The sequence below is a fragment of the Vombatus ursinus genome, unplaced genomic scaffold (genome assembly GCF_900497805.2).
Source record: "Vombatus ursinus unplaced genomic scaffold, bare-nosed wombat genome assembly UNPS02014791.1, whole genome shotgun sequence".
NCBI classification, from domain to species: Eukaryota; Metazoa; Chordata; class Mammalia; order Diprotodontia; family Vombatidae; genus Vombatus; species Vombatus ursinus.
In genome coordinates this window covers 68,341,154-68,363,561 of record NW_020954569.1, presented here as the reverse complement: position 1 = coordinate 68,363,561, position 22,408 = coordinate 68,341,154, and the positions used below count along the sequence as shown (strand labels likewise).

Here is a 22,408-nt window from a genome sequence, read left to right as displayed (position 1 = left end):
CATACTTCCTCTTCATATCTGCCTCTTAGAATCCCTTGTTGCCTTTAAAATTAGCTTAAATGCCACCTTCAACATGAAGCCTACACAATTTGCTCTGCCTCCACAGCTGCTAGTGCCCTTCCGCATATTACCTTATATTTTTGTTGTTATTTTTATTTCTGGATGTACATTCTGTCTCTTCCCCAGCCCAACAGAAAGGAAGGTCTGTTGAAGACAGAAGCTTTTTTGTTTATGTCATTGTATCCCCAATATTTAGCACAATGCCTGGCACATAGTAGCTATTTAGAAAATGTTTGTTGTTCCATTGTGTATCTCACCTCCCTTCCCATGATAGATAGATAGACGGATAGACAGATGATAGATTGATAGAAAAAGAGAGTGGTAGAGCTGTGTAGATATAGATATGGCATATATATGTATGTATAAGCATGTATCTATATTTGTGTTTATGTGCACATGTACACATACATATATACATATGCGTGTGTAATCTATCTGTATACATACATACAAAGCTTACTTATTACTACCCATTTGAAAACAAACAAACAAAAAAAAAACCCTTAGGAGTAATGCCTTTAGCATTCAGCATTAACACAGCAAGAACTGGAATCAAAGAATTTGTTAAAAAAAGTATTTCTTGTGTCTACTTTATAGAATGTTCTGCGCTTGGTCTGGGAGAAAATAAAGATAATTAAGACATAATCCCCACCCTTGTGGAGCTCCCCTGGTGGAACAGGAAGGAGACCTCAGAGAGGAAGCCTTAGACATGGAATGACTGAAAGGACCCTAGATGTGGAGTCAGAGTGCACGGGTCTGAGTCCTAGCTCCGCTAAAGTGTAGCCCTGCGCAGGACTCTTAACTTCTCCGACCCTAAGTTAATTTATCTGCAAAATGAGCAGTTGGACTGAATGATCTCTGAGATTCCTTCCTTTGCACTCTAAGATCATCATTAGTGTAACCTCATCTTACAGATGAGGAAACCAAGGCCCCAAAAGAGATAGGAACTTTTTTTTATGATCTTAAGCTATTAAAAGGCAGAATTTAGGTTTGTAGCCATGTATTCAAACTCCATCCTTTGCTTTTTCCAGTTGATTTCTAGTTGATTCCTAGAAATGAACAAAATCCTTTGTGACATTCATTTATCTGACACACACTAAGCATTCCCTAGGCAGTATGTATTTTGAGGGTAAGAACTCTTATCTAAAAACTATTTATTGGGTATCCCAAAAGTCCTTTTTGGACATCCTATATTTCCCTCAAAGCCCAGAATAATGCCCTGTGTATAGTAGGGGTTTAACATATTGTTTGCATTAACTGGCTAAATTCTGTCAAGATGTTCTTCCTTCTGTTCACCTAAATCACTCATTTCATTTTATCTTGATCTTCTCCAGTATCTGTACTATATGGAGATAAAGATCAATGAGTTATTCATTGGGACTTTTCATTCATGTATTCATTCAACAGACATTTATAGAACACCTTGTGAATGCTCACTGAATGTGTTAGATTAAGGAATATTGTAGGGGACAAAAAAAAGAGGAAAATAACTTTGCACCTTCAATGAAAGCACAAGAGGTTTTGGAGAGAGCCGTCTGACAGCTAGTAAGCAAAAATCAGTATGAGGTAATATAACCTAAACTATAAAACAAATAAATGCTTAGGGGATGAAATTAATGACTTGATCCACGTAGCATGTAGTCAATTAGGGAGGACTTCTTGGAGTAGGTGAATATTGTGCCAGGCCTTAAAAGTAGTCAGATACAATTTTCTTCTAACATCAGCTATTGGATACTGCATACAGATCCTCAGGGAATGTTTTTCACTGAAGGATTTTACTTTCTTTCTTCTTAGGCTTTAATGGGGAACCAATAAAGAGAAAGGCAACAGTACTGCTTTTAAGTGCTCAAAACACCCTTGAAACGATTCTCTTTTTCAAGACTCAAAATGAAAAAGGTTGGATTTTATTTGGGCAGATCTGGGGGAATTTGATTTTGAGCTAATCATGCTGCTTAAACTCACCAAGGACATGGGAAAGAGGCCACAAGCCAGATTTAAAATCTTACAAACAGATCCTCTTGACAGATAACATGTGCTTTAAATGGCAGGCAATTGACCAACACCATTTTTCCTTGACTTTGCAGAGATGAAAAGAACCAGTCCATCATAGTAAGTGGTGAGTCAGGAGCCGGAAAGACAGTGTCAGCTAAATACGCCATGCGATATTTTGCTACAGTTGGGGGCTCTGCCAGTGAAACCAACATTGAAGAAAAAGTCCTTGCATCTAGCCCCATCATGGAGGTAAAGAGTTCTGAATCTTTCTTGTCTTTCTATCTTTTCTGTTTGCTCCTCCAGCAGTGTGACTTTCAGTTATTATGTTCTTATATGACTGATCACAAGAATCCTTGGAATGTGCCAGCATTTCTTATTCTCAAGCCATCTGATAATTAAAAGACATCCATGAACACACAGAGAAATGTCCCTCATGAAATAACTTATAGTACAACAGATCAGATTTTCCTGGCATATAGTAAATGCTTAATAAATCCTTCTTTCCTTACCTTGCTTGTCCCCCACTTACTAGGGATGTGTAGTGTGTATTCCTTGTAAAGACATTAGGTATTAGCCTTGAAGTAAATAATGGAATGTTAGATTTGGAGAGGAACCTTATAGATCATCAAATCCAGGGATTGTTCATTTTCTTTGCATCATGTATGTACTCCTTTGGCTGTTTGGTGAGGTCTAGGGATCTCTTCTCAGAATATGTTTTTAAAAGCATGAAATAAGATACATAGGATTACAGAGGAAATCAATTATATTGAAATATACTTATCAAAATATTTTTAAAAATTCATTTACTCCAGGTTAAGAACCTCTAGTCAAGTCCAACCTCTCAATTTGACAGATGAGGAAACGGAAACTGAGAGAAGTGGCTTAACAAGTCCTGAATAATGAGAAGTGTCCCTCCTCCCCACTCCATCTCCTGGATACTTAGTGAGTTCTTTCTCATGTGAAAGCCCATTCTCATTTTACTGGAGTATAGTAATAAAAGAAAGAAGCAAATTGATGTTACCAGGAATTGCGAGTGTGGAGGGGAACCCAGTTTTCTCTTGAAAGGCTGCACTCTTAAAATCCGTAGTTTCCATCAGAGTTCAGCTCAGATGTTTCCTACTACATGAGGCCTTTTGTCATTGATCCATACCCCACCCCAGTTTCTAGGGCTTCTTCCCCCCCAAAAATGCTTCATATTTATTCTCTATTTTGTGTATATTTATACATTTATGTATTATTTTGCCTTAATAGAATGTAAATTCCTTAAGAGCTAAGACTGTTTCATTTTTCCCTATGTTATCTCTAGCACTTAACCCAGTGCCTGGTACATAGTAGGAAATGTGATCACTATATGGTGTCGTGTCGGTGTAAAGAGGCAGCACAGGTCATTTGATTCCTTCATGCCTCTGGGTACCAGGATATGATTATGCATATTTCCCACATCCAGTGTCTGAGTCCCCCAAACACAGGAGAACATGTCTCTGCAGGGATAGTCTTTGGTGGTGGGAGGGCACAGCTCCCAGAGATGCATCTTGCGATAGTATTGTTCATCTCTCTTGAAGGATATCTTTGAGAGAATTATGATCTGTAGATACACTACTCAGAGATCATCAATACAGACATGAAGTAAATGAAGTTCTTTAGGGCTGGAGGACATGGAGGTGCAGGGGAATCTAAAGAGGATGAGACATGATAAGAGACAAAAGAACGAGATGCAGAGAGATTAAAAAAAAAACAATACAAAATGAAAGCTGTGTGTTTCGATCCATTCTTCCCAAGCTTTTTCTTTTTGCTTCCTGCTTCCTAAATTTACTCCACCGGCCCTGTTTATCTCTGTCAAGGAAGTTATGAGTCAGAGTTGATATTTGTGCACACACACACATATGCATATATTCATGTATTTATATCCATGCATGCCCATGCATACGATACATACACAGCCTATGTGTATGTATAATATATATGTGTTACATATGTATAACACACATATATAATATATACAGATAACATATATACACATATAAACATATATCTACTTTTATTTACACATATACATACACACATATTTGCTTTTCTATTTTTGTCCTGACTGCATTCTGATAATCCCCTTACTTTCTGAACAGTATTTCCCAATATCCTTAGCCTGTGCAGCGGGTTTCAGTCCCAGGCACCAAATCAATATCCTTCTGTATTGCATGTATAATTTTTCCTGACTTGTAGCTCACTGTTTTTTTGCCAGGGAGGCACTGCTTCCCTGCCTTGAATTCTGAGTTAACTGTCTCCTATTCATGACAGTCTGCAATAGTAAATAATCGTGCATTTGTCATTTCCCCCATCATATTCAATACTGATTCAGACAATCAGAATATGTAGACTCTTATGTTAGTCCTCTGCTGTATTGCTTTTTTAGCTCAGAGCTTTTCTAGACTCTTCCTACTAAAGGCAGGAACTGACGTCCTCTTCTTTTGTACTTGGACAGCAAGTAGTAGTAGTAGCCTCTGTTATTCTTCTGTTCCTCTTAGATGTCTGTTTTATGTTCCAACTAGTAGTAGTAGTGCTCACTGTTAGGATCATCATATGTGGTTCTTTTAGGAAGTTATAAAGAGGGTTAAAAATAACAATGGCAATAACTTTCTCCTTGGTGACATGGCACATGGAAAGAGCACTGGCTCTGGAGTCAAAGGACTTGAGTTCAAATCCCACCTCTGATGCTTACTATTCCTGTGACCTTAATCAAGGCACTAAAACTCCTGGACTTTGGTTTCCTCATCTGTAAAATGATGGGCAAGATGGTCTGTGAGGTCCATTCCTGATCAATATCCAGCTACAATCCTATCATTCCTTCCCCCATTCAGTTATCCACAAAATCACATTTTGCCAGCTTAGACCCTAATTTGGGGGCCCATGGGGAATTATGGGAAAATTATAAAAGGCTTCAAGGTTGGGGCAGATTTGAAGAAACAGATTCAGAAGAATAAATGGCAGAGAGGCATAAAAAAAATAATACAAAAGATTTCTTAACATGTATTATCTTCTTACTATTATCATTCTCTGCTTGTTCACACATAAAGATCATAAGATTTTTATCTAGGTTAAGGCAATAATAAGAAAATGCCCTCTTCTACTTGTTTTGTACTGCTATTTCCTTATTATCTCAGCAGGCCGTAGGCAGATTGCTACTTTCAGAATAAACTTTACGAAAGTACAGACTGGTGAGGCAGGGGCTGTTCAGGTTTAGGGGTGCTAGGACTCCAAAATATTGAGAGCAAGAGAAGCAGGTCCTGCTTAAATGAATTTGACCCAAGCCTTCTTTCAGCCAAAGACAAAGTTTATTAGAATATTGATCAGGGGTGGGCAAGATTTTAAGAACCTGACATATTGGTCAGACTCTTAAGGAGGATAACATTTATGTTGCTAATGCAAGTGGGCCAGATTTTAAGAATCTGAGTCATGACCTGTACTTCTTGAAGGGCAGTATGCCAAGCTGAAGACTTTGTATTTTCTTTCCAAAGACTACTTAGGAGCCATGGAAAGCTCTGTCATGGGCAGAGGAATAATATGGTCACATCATTTGGCACATTCATTGTGCAATAGGAAGATTATCTTGGCAGATCTGTATGAAGAATGAATGAAAGGGGTGAGGGGAAGCAGAGAGACAAATTGGGAGGCAATGACTGTACTCTATGTAGGAGGCAATGAAGGCCCAAGCTAGGGTGAGGGCCATGTGGCCAAATGGTGTGGCGAGTTAGAATCAATAAGACTTGGCAACTGATTGGATATTGTGTGTGAGGAAGGGTGAAGGCCGAACCTAAGTGGCTAAAAAATGGTGGTACTCTCAGCAGAAACAGAAAGTTTTGAGAAGGGCAAGATAACAAGGTGTGTTTTGGACTCAATTTTATTTTTTTGTGAGACAATCAAGGTTAAGTGGCTTGCCCAGGGTCACACAGCTAGGAACTGTCAAGTGTCTGAGGCCAGATTTGAACTCAGGTCCTCCTGATTCCAGGGCTGGTGCTCTATCCACTCTGCCGCTTAGCTGCCTCTGGGCTCAATTTTTAATTGCATAGATGTCATCCAGGTGGACATGTTCAGCAGAAAACTCAACATATCCAAAATTGAATTTATTTTTTTCCACTAAACCCTCCCCCATTACAAATTTCCTTGTTATTGTTGATGTCACCATCATCCTCCCAGGCTCCCAACCTAGGTGTCATCCTGGACTCCACACTATCTCTCATCCCCTATATCTAATCTGTTGCCAAGGTCTGTTGATTTCATCTTTGCAACATCACAAATATCTTGAATGTCTCCCTTCTCTCCTCTGACACTGCCACCACTCTGGTACAGGTGCTCATCACCTCTCATGTGGATGACTGAAATAGCCTGCCTGTTGGTCTTCCTGCCACAGATCTCTCCCTACTCCAGTTCATTCTCTACTCAACCACCAAAGTGAGTTTCTTAAAGCACAAGCCTGATCATGTCCTATCCCTACTCAGTAAATCCCATTGGTCCCCATGGCCTCCAAGATCAAATACAAAATCCTCTTGTTGGCTTTCAAAGCCCTTCATAACCTAATCCTTCCTCTCCAACTTTTCTCATCATATTACAACCTATACCAGGGGTGGGGAACCTACAGCCTCAAGGCCACATGTGGCCCTCTAGGTCCTCAAGTGCAGCACTTAACTGAGTCCAAACTTCACAGAACAAATCCTTTTATTAAGGGGCTGCACTTGGGGACCTAGAGGGCTACATGTGGCCTTGAGGCCAGAGGTGCCCCACTCTTGCCCTATACCCTGTCATGTACTCTTTGATCCAATGACTGGCTTCCTTGTTCTAAAAACAAGACTCTCCAACTCTTGGCTCTGGGTATTTTCTCTGGCTGTTTCCCATGCCTCATCTCCACTTCCTTTCTGACTTCCTTCAAGTCTCAGGTAGAATTCTACCTTCTACAAGATGTCTTCTCCCAATCCTACTTAATTTTAATGCCTTCCTTCTATTAATTATTTCCTTTTTATCCTATATATAGCTTGTTTATCGATATTTGTTTGCATATTGTTTACTCCATTAGATAGATTGTGAGTTCCTCAAGGGCAGGGACTGTATTTTGCCTTTCTTTGTATCCCCAGCACTTAGCACAGTGCCTGACACATAGTAGACATTTAATAAATGTTTGTTGACTGACTGATGTCTGGTGATACAGGGTTGGAGTTGAGAAGAAAGATTAGGGATGGATACCATATTTCACCACATAATCATCACCATCGCATAATCTTTGCACCCTGTTTAGTTGAGTTTTTTGTTTGTTTGTTTGTTTAGTCCAAAAATTGGTTTATAACATTTCATCATGTAATTTTCGCATGGTATGATTCTGTTCATCACACCACTTAAAAGTTAAACAGAGCAACAATGTATTCACCAGGATACACATTTATCTTTTGCACATTGTGAGCTGCAAACCTAGAATTCTCAGCACATGCACATTGTCAGTATTCAATTTTAACATATATTCACAAGTATTCTGTGCATCCTAATCTTACTCCGAACATAGTTTAGTAATAAATGATTTTTAAGTAATACTGGTACAATGTAAAAAAAAAAAAAAGGAAAAACTTCACATAATGGTCGCACCCTACTTTTTTGCAAAAAAATTGGCATAAAATCTGCAATGATTATGCAATGAAATACAGTATATAGATTTGGAAATTATCTGTGTAGAGATGATAATTGAACCTATGGAAGCAGTTTCTATGTTAATCATTCAATCAATAAACATTTACTAAATGCCTGTTATCTGCCAGGCATTGTGCTAAGTGCTGAGGATACAAAAAGAAGCAAAAGACAGCCCTGCTCTCAAGGACCTCCTAATCTAATGGAGTAGAAAACAAAAAAATATATATATACCAGCTGTAGGTATTGAATACAACACAGGTGTTTAAGCATTGAGGAAAGAGGAGTAGATGTAGTGGAGTGTTCAAGCCAGGTACCTCGGATCAGTATGTACCTGACAGGTTCTTTGGTCTCAGTTGAACTCATATACTGATAAGAGTTCCAAAGCCTTATCCTAAAATGGCTAAGGATTAGGCACACCCAGGATATATCACACATATGGAGTTGAACCAGGAGGCTGAAGATCTAGTCTGGGTAGCACTGGTAGGAGGCAAGGAATTAAGTGTATAACAAATTCCTTTTCCCAGTCCCTCTAACTTATTTTTTTCCTTTTCTTCCTCTCCCCCATCTGCTGAGTGTCAGAGAGAATTTTTTCTTACCTCAACAAAGTTCAATTATTTATTAAGGTAAAACCTCCTACCTACAGCATTTATTATCTGAGGAATTTTTCTTCTTAGGCAAGCAGCAGAAAATCACAATGGGAGATTACTGTTGTCTAATTTGATAAAAATAAGTTAATATGTTGTTCACATTGGAAATGCACAAGTTGTCAGTGCTATCCAGAGACATTTATTAAAAAATCTGAAACTGTGGTAGTTGCCATATAAAGAGAGATATATAGTCACAGCCCATACTCCCATGAAGTTTATCTAATACGTTCAAGGCACTCCCAAGTTTAAAAATTGCATGGCAGCTGGGTAGAGTGGCAAGAGCATTGAATTTGGCTGAATGAAGAATAAATTAGAGTGAGTAGAGGTCACACAACTAAGTAAGTGTCTGAGGCAGTATTTGAATTCAGGTCTTCTTGATTCTGTGTTCAACACCAAGATGCAGAATGAGACATATATTTTTGGACATTTCATAGAAGGGTTTTACCTTTATTATTTTTGCAATGGGGAGGAATAAATGCTTTTTAATTGAAAAAAGTTTTCATCAAAATTAAAAATTTTAAATAAATGTAAGCTCTTTCAGGGTAGGGAATGTCTTCTGTGCTTGTATTTGTGTCCCTAGCACTTTGTACAGTGGTTGGCACAAAGTAAGTGCTTCACAAATGCTTTCTCTGGCTAGCTGTACTTTTTAAAACTTGGGAACATTTACAAAGTAATATATTTAAAAAATAATTGCCATGGCATTTGGCCCGAAATTTGTGACCTACCGGTAGATATGAGTTAATATTTTGATTAATATTTTGTATGCTATGTAGGTTGATACTAAGTGGGGTGGGCCTTCATGCAGACTTCAGACTTTTACTGTTCTGGGAGATGTCCCTTGATCCCTTATTAAATGTCATTTTGGGGAAGAAAAATTAGTTAACTTAATCCCAAATAGAGTTGGAAGAAAGGGATGAAGCTAAGGAGTGAAGAGCCATATCACCAGCAAAGTCCAAAAAAAAAAATCTAATTCTTTAAATGAAGCTGGATTGACTTCATCTCTTCACATTTCAAGAGTTCACTGATTGGGTTAGCCACTTCTTGGGGTGCTGTGGTAAATACTAGATGTGTAATAATCAAGGGACAGGCTGATTGGTGGTGATTTTCTCTCTGTCCTGTGATAGTGGCACTCATGTAATCATTTCATTATTCCTACAATCTTTCTATTTCAGATGCATCCAGTGGAGAATTAGATTCAGGGGTGGCTTTTTAAGGTGAAAAGCTCTTGGGCATTATACTAAGTGACAGATGTTTGAGTTAAAGGAGTTAAGAAAAGCTTGGGATTAGCTGAGCTGATCCATGATTATTTATTTGTCAGAATAGGAGGTCTACATCCTCATTCTATTTAAGAACTCGTATCAGCCAGGGACTGATTCACTCTTATGCCCTCATTGATTATAAAATACATTGGTTATCAAGTGAATATTAGTGACTGAGGAGGGTGAATGTCTACTATATTACTTACAAGCTAGTGAAAAGCATAGAATAGTTCAATGGTTATTGAGCTAGGATCCAGGAGACCTGGTTTTTAGTCTCAATTCTGTCAATCACTTGATCTCTCTGAGCCTAAATTTTCTTATTGGAAAAATGAGAACAGATAATCTCAAAGATTCCTTTCAGCTCTAATATTTTATAATTCTGTGTAAGTGGAATTATCAGTAGGTATGCTATGGACAAGGTTTGTCTTTGGTGATCTCCTACCTCCCTTCTCCTAGGAGCTTAAAGTGGTCTTTCTTAAAGTCTAAGAAGACCTTAGAAGTCATCTACTTTAATCTCTTTTATCCAATGGATGATTCCCTCAGGCATTCAATATTCCAGACAAGTGGACATCTCCAGTGACAGGGAATTCACTAGTTCCTAAGACTGCCTGTTTCCATTTCTGGACAGCTCTAGTAAGAAGTTCTTCCTTATGTTGAGCCTAATCAGCCTTCCTGTTACTCCCACCCACTGGTACTCTTTCTACCTTCTTCAGCCTCATAAGATGAATCTGATACTTAAAAACAACAACAACAACAACAACACAAAAACATTTGATTGCCCTTAAAATATTCAAGATGGTAAAGTCTTCTTTAAACTAAATGTTGCCTTCGGATACTCCTTATATGACATGAGACCTGCAGTTAGTTTATTCATTGAATATTAAGTGCCCACTATAAACAAAAGAAGATATTAGGTACTAGGGAAAATTCAGAACTAAATAAGCCAGACTGTGCTTAAAATCTAGCAGAGGACTATCAAATTCTCCCTGTTCTGGGTGCCCTTAAACTTGACCCTAGGTATTTTTCCCATTAGCAGCATTCCCCACATGGGTATACAGTCTATGAAACCTGGCAATTAATAGTGACAATGATGGTTATGATGATGAAAGCTAGCATTAATAAAGCACTTTAAAGTTTGCAAAGTGATTTATAAATATGATCTAATTTTATCTTCACAACAATACTGTGAACCTGTTATCCCATTTTACAGACAAGGAAACTGAAGCAGAGGTTAAATGAATCAATTAATACACATTTATTAAGCACCTAATATGTTCCAGGCACTGTTGTAAATACTGAAGATACAAAGAAAAGCAAAAAAACAGTCCTTGCCCTGAAGGAGCTCACAATATAGTGGAAAAGACAACAAACAAATATGTACAATCTAAATACAGATTAAACGTGAAATAATTAATGGAAGGAAGACACTAGAATTAAGAGGAGTTGGAAAGGCTTCCTGTGGAAGATGAAATTTTAGTTGGGACTTGAAAGAAGCCAGGGAGTCTAGGAGGCACAGATGAGGAGGGAGAGCATTCCAGGAATGGGGACAGCCAGGGAAAAACTCAGAGCCAAAACAGGGAGCATCTTGTTTGTAGAAGATCAAGGAAGCCAGTGTCACTGGATCAAAGAGTTCATGGTAGGGTGTAGGGTATAAAAAGACTGGAAAAGTTGGGAGGTGTAGGTTATGAAGGGCTTTGAATACCAAACAGAGGATTTTGTATTTGATCCCGGAGGCAATAGGGAACCAGTAGAATTTATTGAGTAGAGACATGACATGGTCAGACCTGTGCTTTATGAAACTCACTTTGGTGGCTGAATGAAGAATAAATTAGAATGGGGAGCAGTCACACTACCTTGTAAGTATCTGAGGCAGGATTTGAACTTGGGTCTTCTTGATTCCAAGTTCAGCACTCCATCCCCTGGACCACCTGGCTGCCCATTTGTATGCCTTGTGTTTGCATAGACTATATATAATACTATAGCATAATATTATATACTATAAAATATTTTATATTCCTCAGCTAACTGTGACTTGGAAAGAAGCTGAAATTTTCATTCGTATTAAGGTGTAAATTACCTAATAGCTTCAAGTATTCCTCTCCTCCCCTTAGGACTGTTTCTATTTTAACAGTGAATAAAGATACAGAAATAAATCTGTTTAGAATTTTGGGCATCAGCAGTACACTGGTGGGAGAGTCATTTTGGGGCACCTGGGCTTTCCCAGTATCCCTTGATGTGTACCATGTGAACAGTCTAGCTACTTCACCTTCACAGAAGTCCGGTCTTGTAAATGGATGTACCAGAGTTTAACAGAGAGCTGCAGGACTCTCTAGGTCCCTGTAGAAAAAGACTCAATTAAAAGGCTCAGGATGTTTCCAAAGTAAACAGCAACTACCTGCAGCTGTATTTGATCAGGAAGGAGGCGAGAATAAGGTAAAATTCTTGAACCTATCCTGCCTGATAGATCTTCCACCCTGTTCTCTGTACTTCTCATTAAGTCTTCTCTTTGAAGTATCTGATAAGGGCTCTCTGAGACCTGGAGGGATAGCTACCATTTCATCTTATATGGTCAAGAGCTTTGAAAATCTGATATTTCAATGACCAATTGGACTTCAGTTGCATTCCCCCAGCCTGTCCCCACTGTCCTGAAGACTCTTAGTCTCTTACTCCCACCTTTACCTCTAACTGGATTCTATTCTCTAGGGCACTGTAGACTGTTTAGACTCAGGCAGACACACTATCATGCCTGCCATCTCTTTCTACATTTGCTAATTTGTGGTCTCAAGGTAGAGAGAAGAAGAGGAAGGAAGGTATCTCGTCTGTGTGTGTCAGAGCAATTTGTCGTAGGGTGTAGACAGAAAAGGAGCTGGGCCACTGGATGACTGGACAGAATTTCTGAAACAGAGGACTAATTCCTTTTCTTTTCCCCCCACCCCATGAGAATGTGCCACAGATTGAATAAGATTAAGATATGTTGCTCTTAGTATCTGAGGAATATAGTATTCCAGAATCACCTGAAGGAATCCTTTTTACTTGCTCTTTCCTCAATGTGCTTGAAATAGTTTCAACTGCATAGACCTACACATTAACTTGACTATTTATTAAACTACTCAGGCATCCTTACTCTCCTCCACATACTTTTCAATCTAGTGAAACTAGCCTCCTGACTATTCCTCAAACTTTCCATCTCTCAACTTTATACTTTTTTAATAGTTGTCCCACACACTTGGAATTCTCTTCCTCCACATTGTAACCTTTTGGCTACTCTGACTCTTTTCAAATCCCAGTTAAAATTAGCAACAAGTTCTGCAATAAGCCTTTGCCAGTATACCCTAATGCTAGAGCCTTCCTTCTGTTGCTTAGCTCCAATTCTCTCTCTCCCTCCCTCCCTCCCTCCATGTATGTATGTATACACACATATGTGTATGTGTGTATCTACCTCTTTATCTATATATCTTGTTTGTGCAGTCTTTTGCATGTTATCTCCCTATTAGACTACAAGCTACTGGAGAAGAGGGACTGTCTTTTGTCTTTTCTTTGTATCTCCAGTGCTTTGCATAGTGCCCAAGGCATAAATATTTGTTGACTCACTGGCAGAAACGTTAGAGAGCCTTCATTGTGACAGTCTTATCTCCAGATGACCCTAGTGAGGATATTGCCCAATGGTCATGAGTCAGGGAGCCTCTTTTCTGTCTCAGAAACATGGGGTAGAAGGTAGTCAGTGAGGTTCAATCAAGTGTGAAAGGCCCACTGACTCTAGCAGAAGGGCTACATTCAGAATAAAACCTAGGGAATAGGCAAGGGGTATAGCGAAAGTCATTGGATGCCAGGGCTGATTTTCAGGGAAGGAATGCCTCAGTGTTCCTTTACAGGAGCTCCTAGGAAGCTGGAATCTGTTTGCATGCACATGAACCACAGGAGTCCTTTCAATCCAAGGAAGGAGAACTAAAGTTCAGAAAGTCTAAGTCAGGAACAAAGAAAACAGAAGTGATACAAGATATTCATAGGACTTGAGTTTTCATCCTCTTCATTTTCTTTTCAGGTAAAGAAACAAGAATATTGTGTGTGTGTGAGTGTGTGTGTGTGTGTGTGTGTGTCTACATGTACTCATGATACCAAATGTTAGGAAGAGAAAAGTTAGAGAAAGGAAAGCCAGCTAATATAGCTTAGCCTGAAGTGATCAGGCTAATATACTATAATCTATACACTGTAATCAAATTATAATAATGTAATCAAACTATATATATTCAATTATAATCAAAGAAAAGTTTATATATTTAGCAGTAATGCTAATGAGAGGCAATAAGGGATAGGGAGTCAGGATCACCTGGCTTCAAATCTTGCCTCCAACACACACTGGCTATGTGACCCTGAGCATATTATTTAACCTCTCAATGCCCTAGACAACTCTCCCAAGATGCTTAGGAAGGTGTCAACTTGCTTTGGTAGGAGTTTCTTCCCTCAGTAATTTCCTGGAAATTCCCCAGTAATTCCTGGAAAGGAAATCAGGAAAGATTTCATGAAGGTGGCACATATGAACTGAGTCTTGAAGACAATTTCAGCAATGTATCTTTTGATTCTTCCACCACCTCTGCAGACTGGAGGTCTTCAAGGTCTCCATAGTTGCTCACAAGGAAAGATAGGTAGAGTTTTAGTTGTTGTCACTATTGTGTAGATGGGCATGCTGAAACCCAGAGAGATAAATAGACTTGCCCAGAGTCACATAGCTAGTCTCTGCAACCAGGAAGTACAGAACTAGTTCCAAAATTTGAAGGTATCCATGACTAAGTTGAGATTCATTGTGGATGGGGAACAAGTACTATTCGACCTTAAGAATTTTCAGCAAAATAAGGAAGTAATCCATCAATCTAAGTATCCTTCACTGTAATGTGCATTATCTTAGTAACATTATGGTGTTAGGCAAATCAAAAAACTACTTACAGTAAAGTGAAGACCCACAGGTAGTTGGTGTCATAATATATAAAGTGCTAGGTCTGGAGTCAGGAAGGCTTGAGTTCAAATGCAGCCTCAAACACTTACAAGCTGTGGGACCCTGGTCAAGTCACTTAGCCTGTTTGCCTTAGTTTTCTTAACTGTAACATAGAGATAACAATAGCACTGACCTTGCGGAGTTGTTTTAAGGATCAAATGAGATAATATTTGTAATTAAAAAAAAAACAGCACCATGCCTGGCAATTGTAGGCACTATATAAATACCTTATTCTCCAACAAATATAAATATTGGACTTCATCCATACATAAAGAAAGTGGTTATGGTGGGTGGAAAAGATCACGTCCCACTAATGGAAATGGCGCCTTCAGAGCCTGCATATGAATACTATTGCCAAGTCTTCCATTGTTTCATCTCTCTCTGAGAAGGCTGTGGTATTAAAAATCTACCAACTTTACATACTTTTTTCACTTTATTTTTCTTGCTTTTTTTTGCCACATGGTTAATATGGACATATGTTTTTCATGACTTCACACATATAATTGATATATTGATTACCTTCTCACTGTGTGGGGGAAGGGGGCTGAAGGGAGGGACAGAATTTAGAACTCAAAACTTTAAAAAAATACTAAACGGAAATTACTTTTGGGGAAAAAAGACAATCCTGTGCTCTGGGTCACAAACCTAATAACCTAGAGTACCATCTCTTCCACCAAGCCACCTCAGTTCTGAAGGGGCTGGCAGAGAATGGCCTGGACCCCAATATATAAACTCCTGAGAGGATCTTGGGCCATTTTTTTCATCCTGAATGCCAAAACTTTATGTTTGATTTCTCTAATTAGAATACTGACCTATGAGCATATGAAGCCAGCCAATGTTCTGATTTGAGAAAAAGCCTTTGGTAAGCCAGCTGGGGCTAGAATTCAGCTCTCCTGACTCTACTTCCATGCACCATCCTTGGCACAAGGCTTGGCTTCTGATAATAGAGTCAAGGCTTTTGTATTGTAAAAGGAAATTGGAGTTGTGTGGAGTGGTACTGTTTCTGTGATGCATTAAAGTAAAAAAAAAGTACATCAGACCAAGATGATGATGGTTCATTATGTTCTTCCTTTATTTTCCTTATGTTGCTTTGGGAGCTCTAGATGCCAAAGGTTAATATCTTAGTCCAGAATTTATGCACTGTATTTTGGGTCTTCAGTCTGTTGAAAAAGTATGTAATTTTCTTTTGTTTTTGTTTGGTTGTTTTTAATAAGAAGGGATAGTAGTGGTATTCATATGGATATCTTTGAAAGATTATAGCCTTTCTAGTCATCTGTAGTAAAATTCAAGTTAGAAGTAGTGATGGCATGTCCCATTAAAAGTGGTCATAAGATATCCTTAATGGATTAGGTTGTTTTTTTTTTTAGTTAGGGGAAAGCAAGTAGTCTAGCCATTGGAAAGATAACAATAATATTCCTGACATTTATGTAGCTGTGTGTGAAGTTTTCAAAACTGTTTACAAACATTATTTCACTTGCTACTATATTAGGTTTGACACTGCTTATATTATTAACCTTTTACAAATTAAGAAACTAAGGCACTGGTGGGAGTTGGAATGAATAAATCCTAGTCCTAATTCTCTTTAGGCCTCTGAATGCTGTGCCCCATCTCTCAGCCTTGGCTTTGATTCATTTCCTGACCTTGGACAAGTCTCTTTACTTGATTCAAGAAGTTTTCTTTAAATAAATGTGTCCCATTAGGCACATTAACAACACTTTCTATTGATACATTATAAATAGCACACATAAGAATATTTCTGTGCTATAAGAAACAAGCAATATGATGAATGCAGAGAAGTATGAGAATACTCATGTGAACTGATACAGAATGAAGAAAGTACACCCAGAGAAACAATATACACAATTGCTATGACAGCAGAAATGGAAAGAATAACAACAACAAAATAATCAAAACTGATTGCTGTGAAAGTATAATGACCAAGCTTGGGCCCAAGGAAGATATGTGCAAAAGCACCACTCAAACACACACACAGACATAGACACATACACACACACACACACATACACACACTATCTTTGCAGCAGTGGGAGACTAGATGTGGAACACCACATTAGTGTCAGCCTTCTTTCATATGTTGCTTAGCTTTGCTGATCTGTTTTTTTTTCTCTTGCTTTTATTCTTTGTTACAAGAGCTTGCTCTATGGGAAAATGAGAGGGGAGGGATATATTGGGAAATGTATGTGATGTAAAAAACGAGATATGAGTAAAAATATACTTTAAAAATGATATTTTATGTGTATATGTGTGTGTATATATATGACATACAAGAATAATGCCATCTACTACTAGTTCAGATGGTGTTTTATCATTTTTCATTTGTTGCCTCTTGGATAGATGCTGCCACCCTAGACACTCTAGGGAAAGAAGTGATTTACTAGTATGTTTTTGTTGTTCCACGTAAGAAAATGTGTATGAATCACTTTGTAAACTTTAAAGTACTATATAAATATGAGCTGTTTTTTTCTTAGTGCAGTACTAGACACATAGTAGCTGCTCAGTAATGGTTAAATAATGCCTTATGTTACACAATAATAGTAAGTAACTCACTTCTGTAGGGCTATCATGTTCACAAAGTGTTTTCTATAAAATAGAACAAGATTATCTATCTGCCAAATACTTTATAGGGGGAATGTTGGATCAGAGAATTTAGAGTTGGAAAGAACTTTAGAAATCAACTACTCCAATCCTATCATTTTTTAAAATGAAAATTTTTTCAGTGAACGAAAATCTATTTTCTCTCCCTTCTACCTCTCCCTCAGGGGAAAAAAGAAAAAAAAAAGAAAAAGAAAAACCAAATAAATACGCATAGTCAGGAAAAACTAATTCTAGCATTGGCCTTACTTAAAGAAAAATATACCAAAAAAAAACCAAAAACCTTTTGCTTCAGTCTGTACCCTGAGTCTATCACTTCTATGTCAGAGGAGGAATAGCATGCTTCATCATGCAACCCTATCATTTTGCAGATGAGGAAATTGAATCCCAGAGAGGTGATGGGACTTCCTCAAGTCACATAGTAAGTAGCAGCACCAGTATTTGAATCCAGGTCTTTTGACTGCAAATCCAGTGTTCTTCCTATTATACCTTGCTGCCTTCCTTTTAGAAGAGGTAATGAATATCTGTCACCATCTTTGATGTTTTAAACTACAGTTATTTATTTTTAGTTATTGAGTTAACCCTATGATATTTCTAAGCCATTTTGACATAGATACCAATCTATTCACCTATGTTCAGTACTGTTCCTTTTGCCTATAAAAGCCTATTTCTTCCTCAGTCATCTTTTTTATTGAATTCCTATCTTTAAAAAGGGCAGCTAGGTGGCACAGTGGATAAAGTGCCTTGAGTCAGGAAGACTCATCTTCCTGAGTTCAAATCTGTCCTCAGACACTTACTAAATGTGTGACCCTGGGCAAGTCACCTAACCCTGTTTGTCTCAATTTCCTCATCTGTCAAATGAGCTGGAGAAGGAAATGGCAAACCACTGCAGTACCCTTGCCAAGAAAACCCCAAATGGGGTCATGGAGAGTGATGGCTGAATGACAATTATCTTTAAATCTTATCACCTGTCACTTCCTAAGTCTTTCTTGATGACTTCACTTCTTAGTGACTTTTTTCTTCTTGGATACCACCTTATTTTAACCTCTGCTGCACATTTACATATCTGTTTTTTTAGTTACTTGTTCATGTGTCTTATGCACTAGTTAGTCTGTAAGTTCCATGAGGGCAGGGACTGTCTTATCTAACTTTTATATGCTTCAGCATCCAGCATAGTAAATGTTCTTTGAATAAATGTTCTATAGTTAGGGTGTCAGGCTATTGATGCCATTTCTTCAGTGACTTTAGACTGGTCCTAAAACTCTCTTGAAGTTGGGAAGTGATAGTGGTTTGGGAGCTCTTTCAACACATTAGGAAGAAAAGGTATGAAAACAATAAGGTGTTCTTCATGATTCTGGTGGAATTCTCTTTCCCTAGCGTATTGTGTAGCCTGTGAATATTTAAGAAGTGAGCCTGGTCACTTCACCATTCATTTTTCATCAGTACCCAGTACAGCTGTCATTGCCTAGGAAAGGATTTTGAAGGGTTTTCTCTCCTGAGTTCTTGGCATTACAAATTTATTTGACTGACAAGGGGTATGTGGGCAGTGATGAAGGGTAGAGGGAAATGCAGCATAATGCTGATGGCATTTTGTACTTTTCTGGCCACTTTGAGGAAGTCTTTGTAGATGAATTGGACAGGGTGATATTAAGAGGGAGTATAGTCCAGTGGAAAGAGCAGTGGGTTTGGTCATCTACCTTGGTTCAAGTCCTAATCCCACCCTCCAGGAGCTCTGTGAGTTTGGGCAAGTCAGTTAACATTTCTGAGCCTATTTGTAAGTAAACTCCACATTGGCAGGGATAGTGTCTCATCCAAACTTTATATTATGTCTAATCTAAACTTTGCAGGACTTAGTTCAGTACCTGGTACAGAATAAGAAGCTAGTGGTACAGTAGCTAGAGCCCTGTGCCGGGAGTCAGGAAGAACTGAGTTCAAATCCAGCCTCAGACACTTACTAGCTGTATGACCTTGGGCAAGTAATTTACCTCTATTTGCTTCAGGGACCTCAACTGGAAAATGGGGGTGATAATAGCACCTACCTCACAGGCTTGCTGTGAGGGTCAATTAGATAATATTTTTAATTAATTTAATTTTAGTTTTCAACATTCACATACACAAGATTTTGAGTTCCAAATTTTCTCCCCATCTCTCGCCTCCCCCAACCCCAAGATGGCATGCATGCTGATTACCTCTTCCCCTAATCTGCCGTCCCTTCTATCACCCCCCTACTTCTCATCTCCCCTTCCCCTTCTCTTTTCCTGTAGGGTAAGATAAGTTTCTATACCCCATTGCTTGTGTATCTTATTTCCCAGTTGCATGTAAAAAGAATTTTTAACATTTGTTTTTAAAACTTTGAGTTCCAAATTCTATCCTCTCCTCTCTCCCCAAATTCTCTCCCCTCCTCCATCCCCACCCACCCTCATTGAGAAGGCAAGCAATTTGATATGTATGTGTGTGAAGTCTTGTAAAACATTTCCATCATAATCATGTCGTGAAAGACTATTTCCCTCCATCCTATCCCACCCCCCATTTATTCTATTTTCTCCTTTAACCCTGTCCCTCCTCCAAAATGTTTGCTTCTGATTACCCCCTCCCCAATCTGCCCTTACTTCTATCACCCTACCCCCTTATTCCCTTTCTACCTACTTTACTGTTGGATAAGATAAATTTCTGTACCCAATTGAGTGTGTGTGTTATTCCCTCCTTAAGCCAAATCTGATGAGAGTAAGGTTCACTCATTCCCTCTTACCTCCCCCCTCTTCCCCTCCAATGTAAAAGCTTTTTCTTGCCTGTTTTATGTGAGATAATTTACCCCATTCTACCTCTCCCTTTCTTTCTCCCAGTACATTCCTCTCTCACCCCTTAATTTTATTTTTTATACATCATCCCTTCATATTCAATTCACCCTATGCCCTCTGTCTATATATATTTCCTCCAACTACCCTAATAATGAGAAAGGTCTCATGAGTTGCAAATATCATCTTTCCATCTAGGAATGTAAACAGTCCAACTTTAATAAGTCCCTATTTCTCTTTCCTCTTTACTTTTCATGCTTCTCTTGAATCTTGTATTTGAAAGTCAATTTTTCTATTCATCTCTGGCTTCTCAAGAATGCATTAAATTCCTCTGCATCATTTAATGTCAATTTTCCCCCCTCATTGATCACACTCAGTTTTGCTAGGTAGGTGATTCTTGGTTTCAATCCTAGCTCCTTTGACCTTGGGAATATCATATTCCAAGCTCTCCAGTCCCTTAATGTAGGAGCTGCTAAATCTTGTGTTATCCTGACTGTGTTTCCACAATATTTGAATTGTTTCTTTCTGGATGCTTGCAATATTTTCTCCTTAACCTGAGAACTCTGGAATTTGGCTATAATATTCTTGAGAGTTTTCCTTTTGGGATCTCTTTCAGGAGGTGAGTGGTGGATCCTTTCCATTTCTATTTTACCCTCTGGTTCTAGAATATCAGGGCAGTTTTCCTTGATAATTTCCTGAAAGATGATGTCTAGGCTCTTTTTTTGATCACAGTTTCAGGTAGTCCAATAATTTTTAAATTCTCTCTCCTGGATCTATTTTCTAGGCCAGTTGTTTTTCCAGTGAGACATTTCACATTGTCTTCTATTTTTTTTTCTTTTGGTTTTGTTTTATAATTTCTTGATTTCTTATAGAGTCATTAGCTTCCATTTGCTCCATTCTAATTTTTAACGAATTATTTTCTTCAGTGAGCTTTTGGAATTCCTTTTCCATTTGGTCAATTACGCTTTTTAAGGCATTCTTCTCATTGGCTTTTTGGACCTCTTTTGCCATTTGGTCTAGTCTATTTTTTAAGGTGTTATTTTCTTCAGTATTTTTTGGGGTCTCCTTTAGCCAGCTGTTGACTCATTTTTCATATTTTCTTGCATCATTCTAATTTCTCTTCCCAATTTTTCTTCTACTTTTCCTACTTGATTTTCAAAATTCTTTTTGAGCTCCTTCATGGCCTAAGACCAATTCATATTTTTCTTGGAGGCTTTGGATGTAGGAGCTTTGACTTTGTTTTCTTCTTCTGATTGTATATTTTGATCTTCCTTTTCACCAAAGTAAGTTTTTATAGTCTGAGTTTTTTCTGCTATTTGATCATTTTCCCAGCCAATTATTTGACTTTTTAGCTCTTTATTTAGGTAGGGTTATGTTTCCAGTGTGGAGGATGTACTATCCCAAGTTTCAGGGATTTTGTGTAGCAGTTTTCACAGATACTTCTAGGGACCTGTAAGTTTTCAGTTCTTCCAAGGTGGTATGATCTAAGGAGAGGATCCTGGCCTGTGCTCTGGTCTGTGAGTGACCACAAACACTCTTTTCTGCCCTGAAACTGTGAGAGGGGTTTCCCCTCCACTGCTGCTACAAGCTCTGCTATGCCAGTGGTCCTACTCACCCTAGGACTGCCACCCAGATCCAAGTATGGGCAAAGCAATGGAGTCCTGCCTCAGTGCTAGCAAAGAGATCCCTGTAATCTCACTCTGATCATTTAGACCCTTTACCATATGAGGCCTGAGAGCTCTGGAAGCAGCCACTGCCACTGCTGCTACCCTGGGGCTGTGGTGGTGCTTGGACAGGTCTGTGCTCCTCTCTCACCCAGGTCTGACAGACCTTTCCTACTGACCTTCTAAGTTGTCTTTGGCATTTGTGCGTTGAGAAGTCTGGAAACTGCCACACCTGCCAGTGATTTAGTCCCCTGAGGCCTGCTCTGGGTTTCCTGGGGCCTAGTCTGTGCTGGTGTGTTTTGTACTGGGCTGTGCTCCTCTCTCAACCTGGTGCACAGATCTTTCCTGTCAAGTTTCCGGGTTGTCTTGGGCTGGAAATTTATTTTGCTCTGTCTTTTTGTGGGCTCTGCTGCTCTAGAATTTGTTTAGAGTCATTTTTTACAGGTATTTGGAGAGGTTTGGGGGAGAGCTCAAGCAAGTCCCTGCTTTTACCCTGCCATATTGGCCCTGTTCCCCACCCCAGATAATATTTGTAAATATTGCACAGTACCTGCCACATAGTTGGCACTACCTAAATGCTTATTCCTCCTCTCCCCTCCCTAAGTGCTTAATAAAATGCTTGTTTCCTTGACTTTACATGTGTCTTCCCTAGTACTTAGGGCAGTGCTCTGCTCACAGTAGATACCTAATAAGTATTTACTAAATGAACGTTAAATAAATT

The 22,408-nt window shown here is 38.7% G+C and overlaps 1 protein-coding gene across 1 annotated transcript in view; it reads left to right on the top strand.

The window, feature by feature from the left end:
• MYO5B (myosin VB) overlaps positions 1-22,408 on the top strand; it is a 532,192-nt gene that overhangs the window by 257,555 nt on the left and 252,229 nt on the right. The window contains exon 5 of the mRNA XM_027868890.1: positions 2,145-2,301. Coding sequence (XP_027724691.1) covers positions 2,145-2,301 — 157 coding nt within the window. The remainder of the gene's footprint in view (positions 1-2,144; positions 2,302-22,408) is intronic.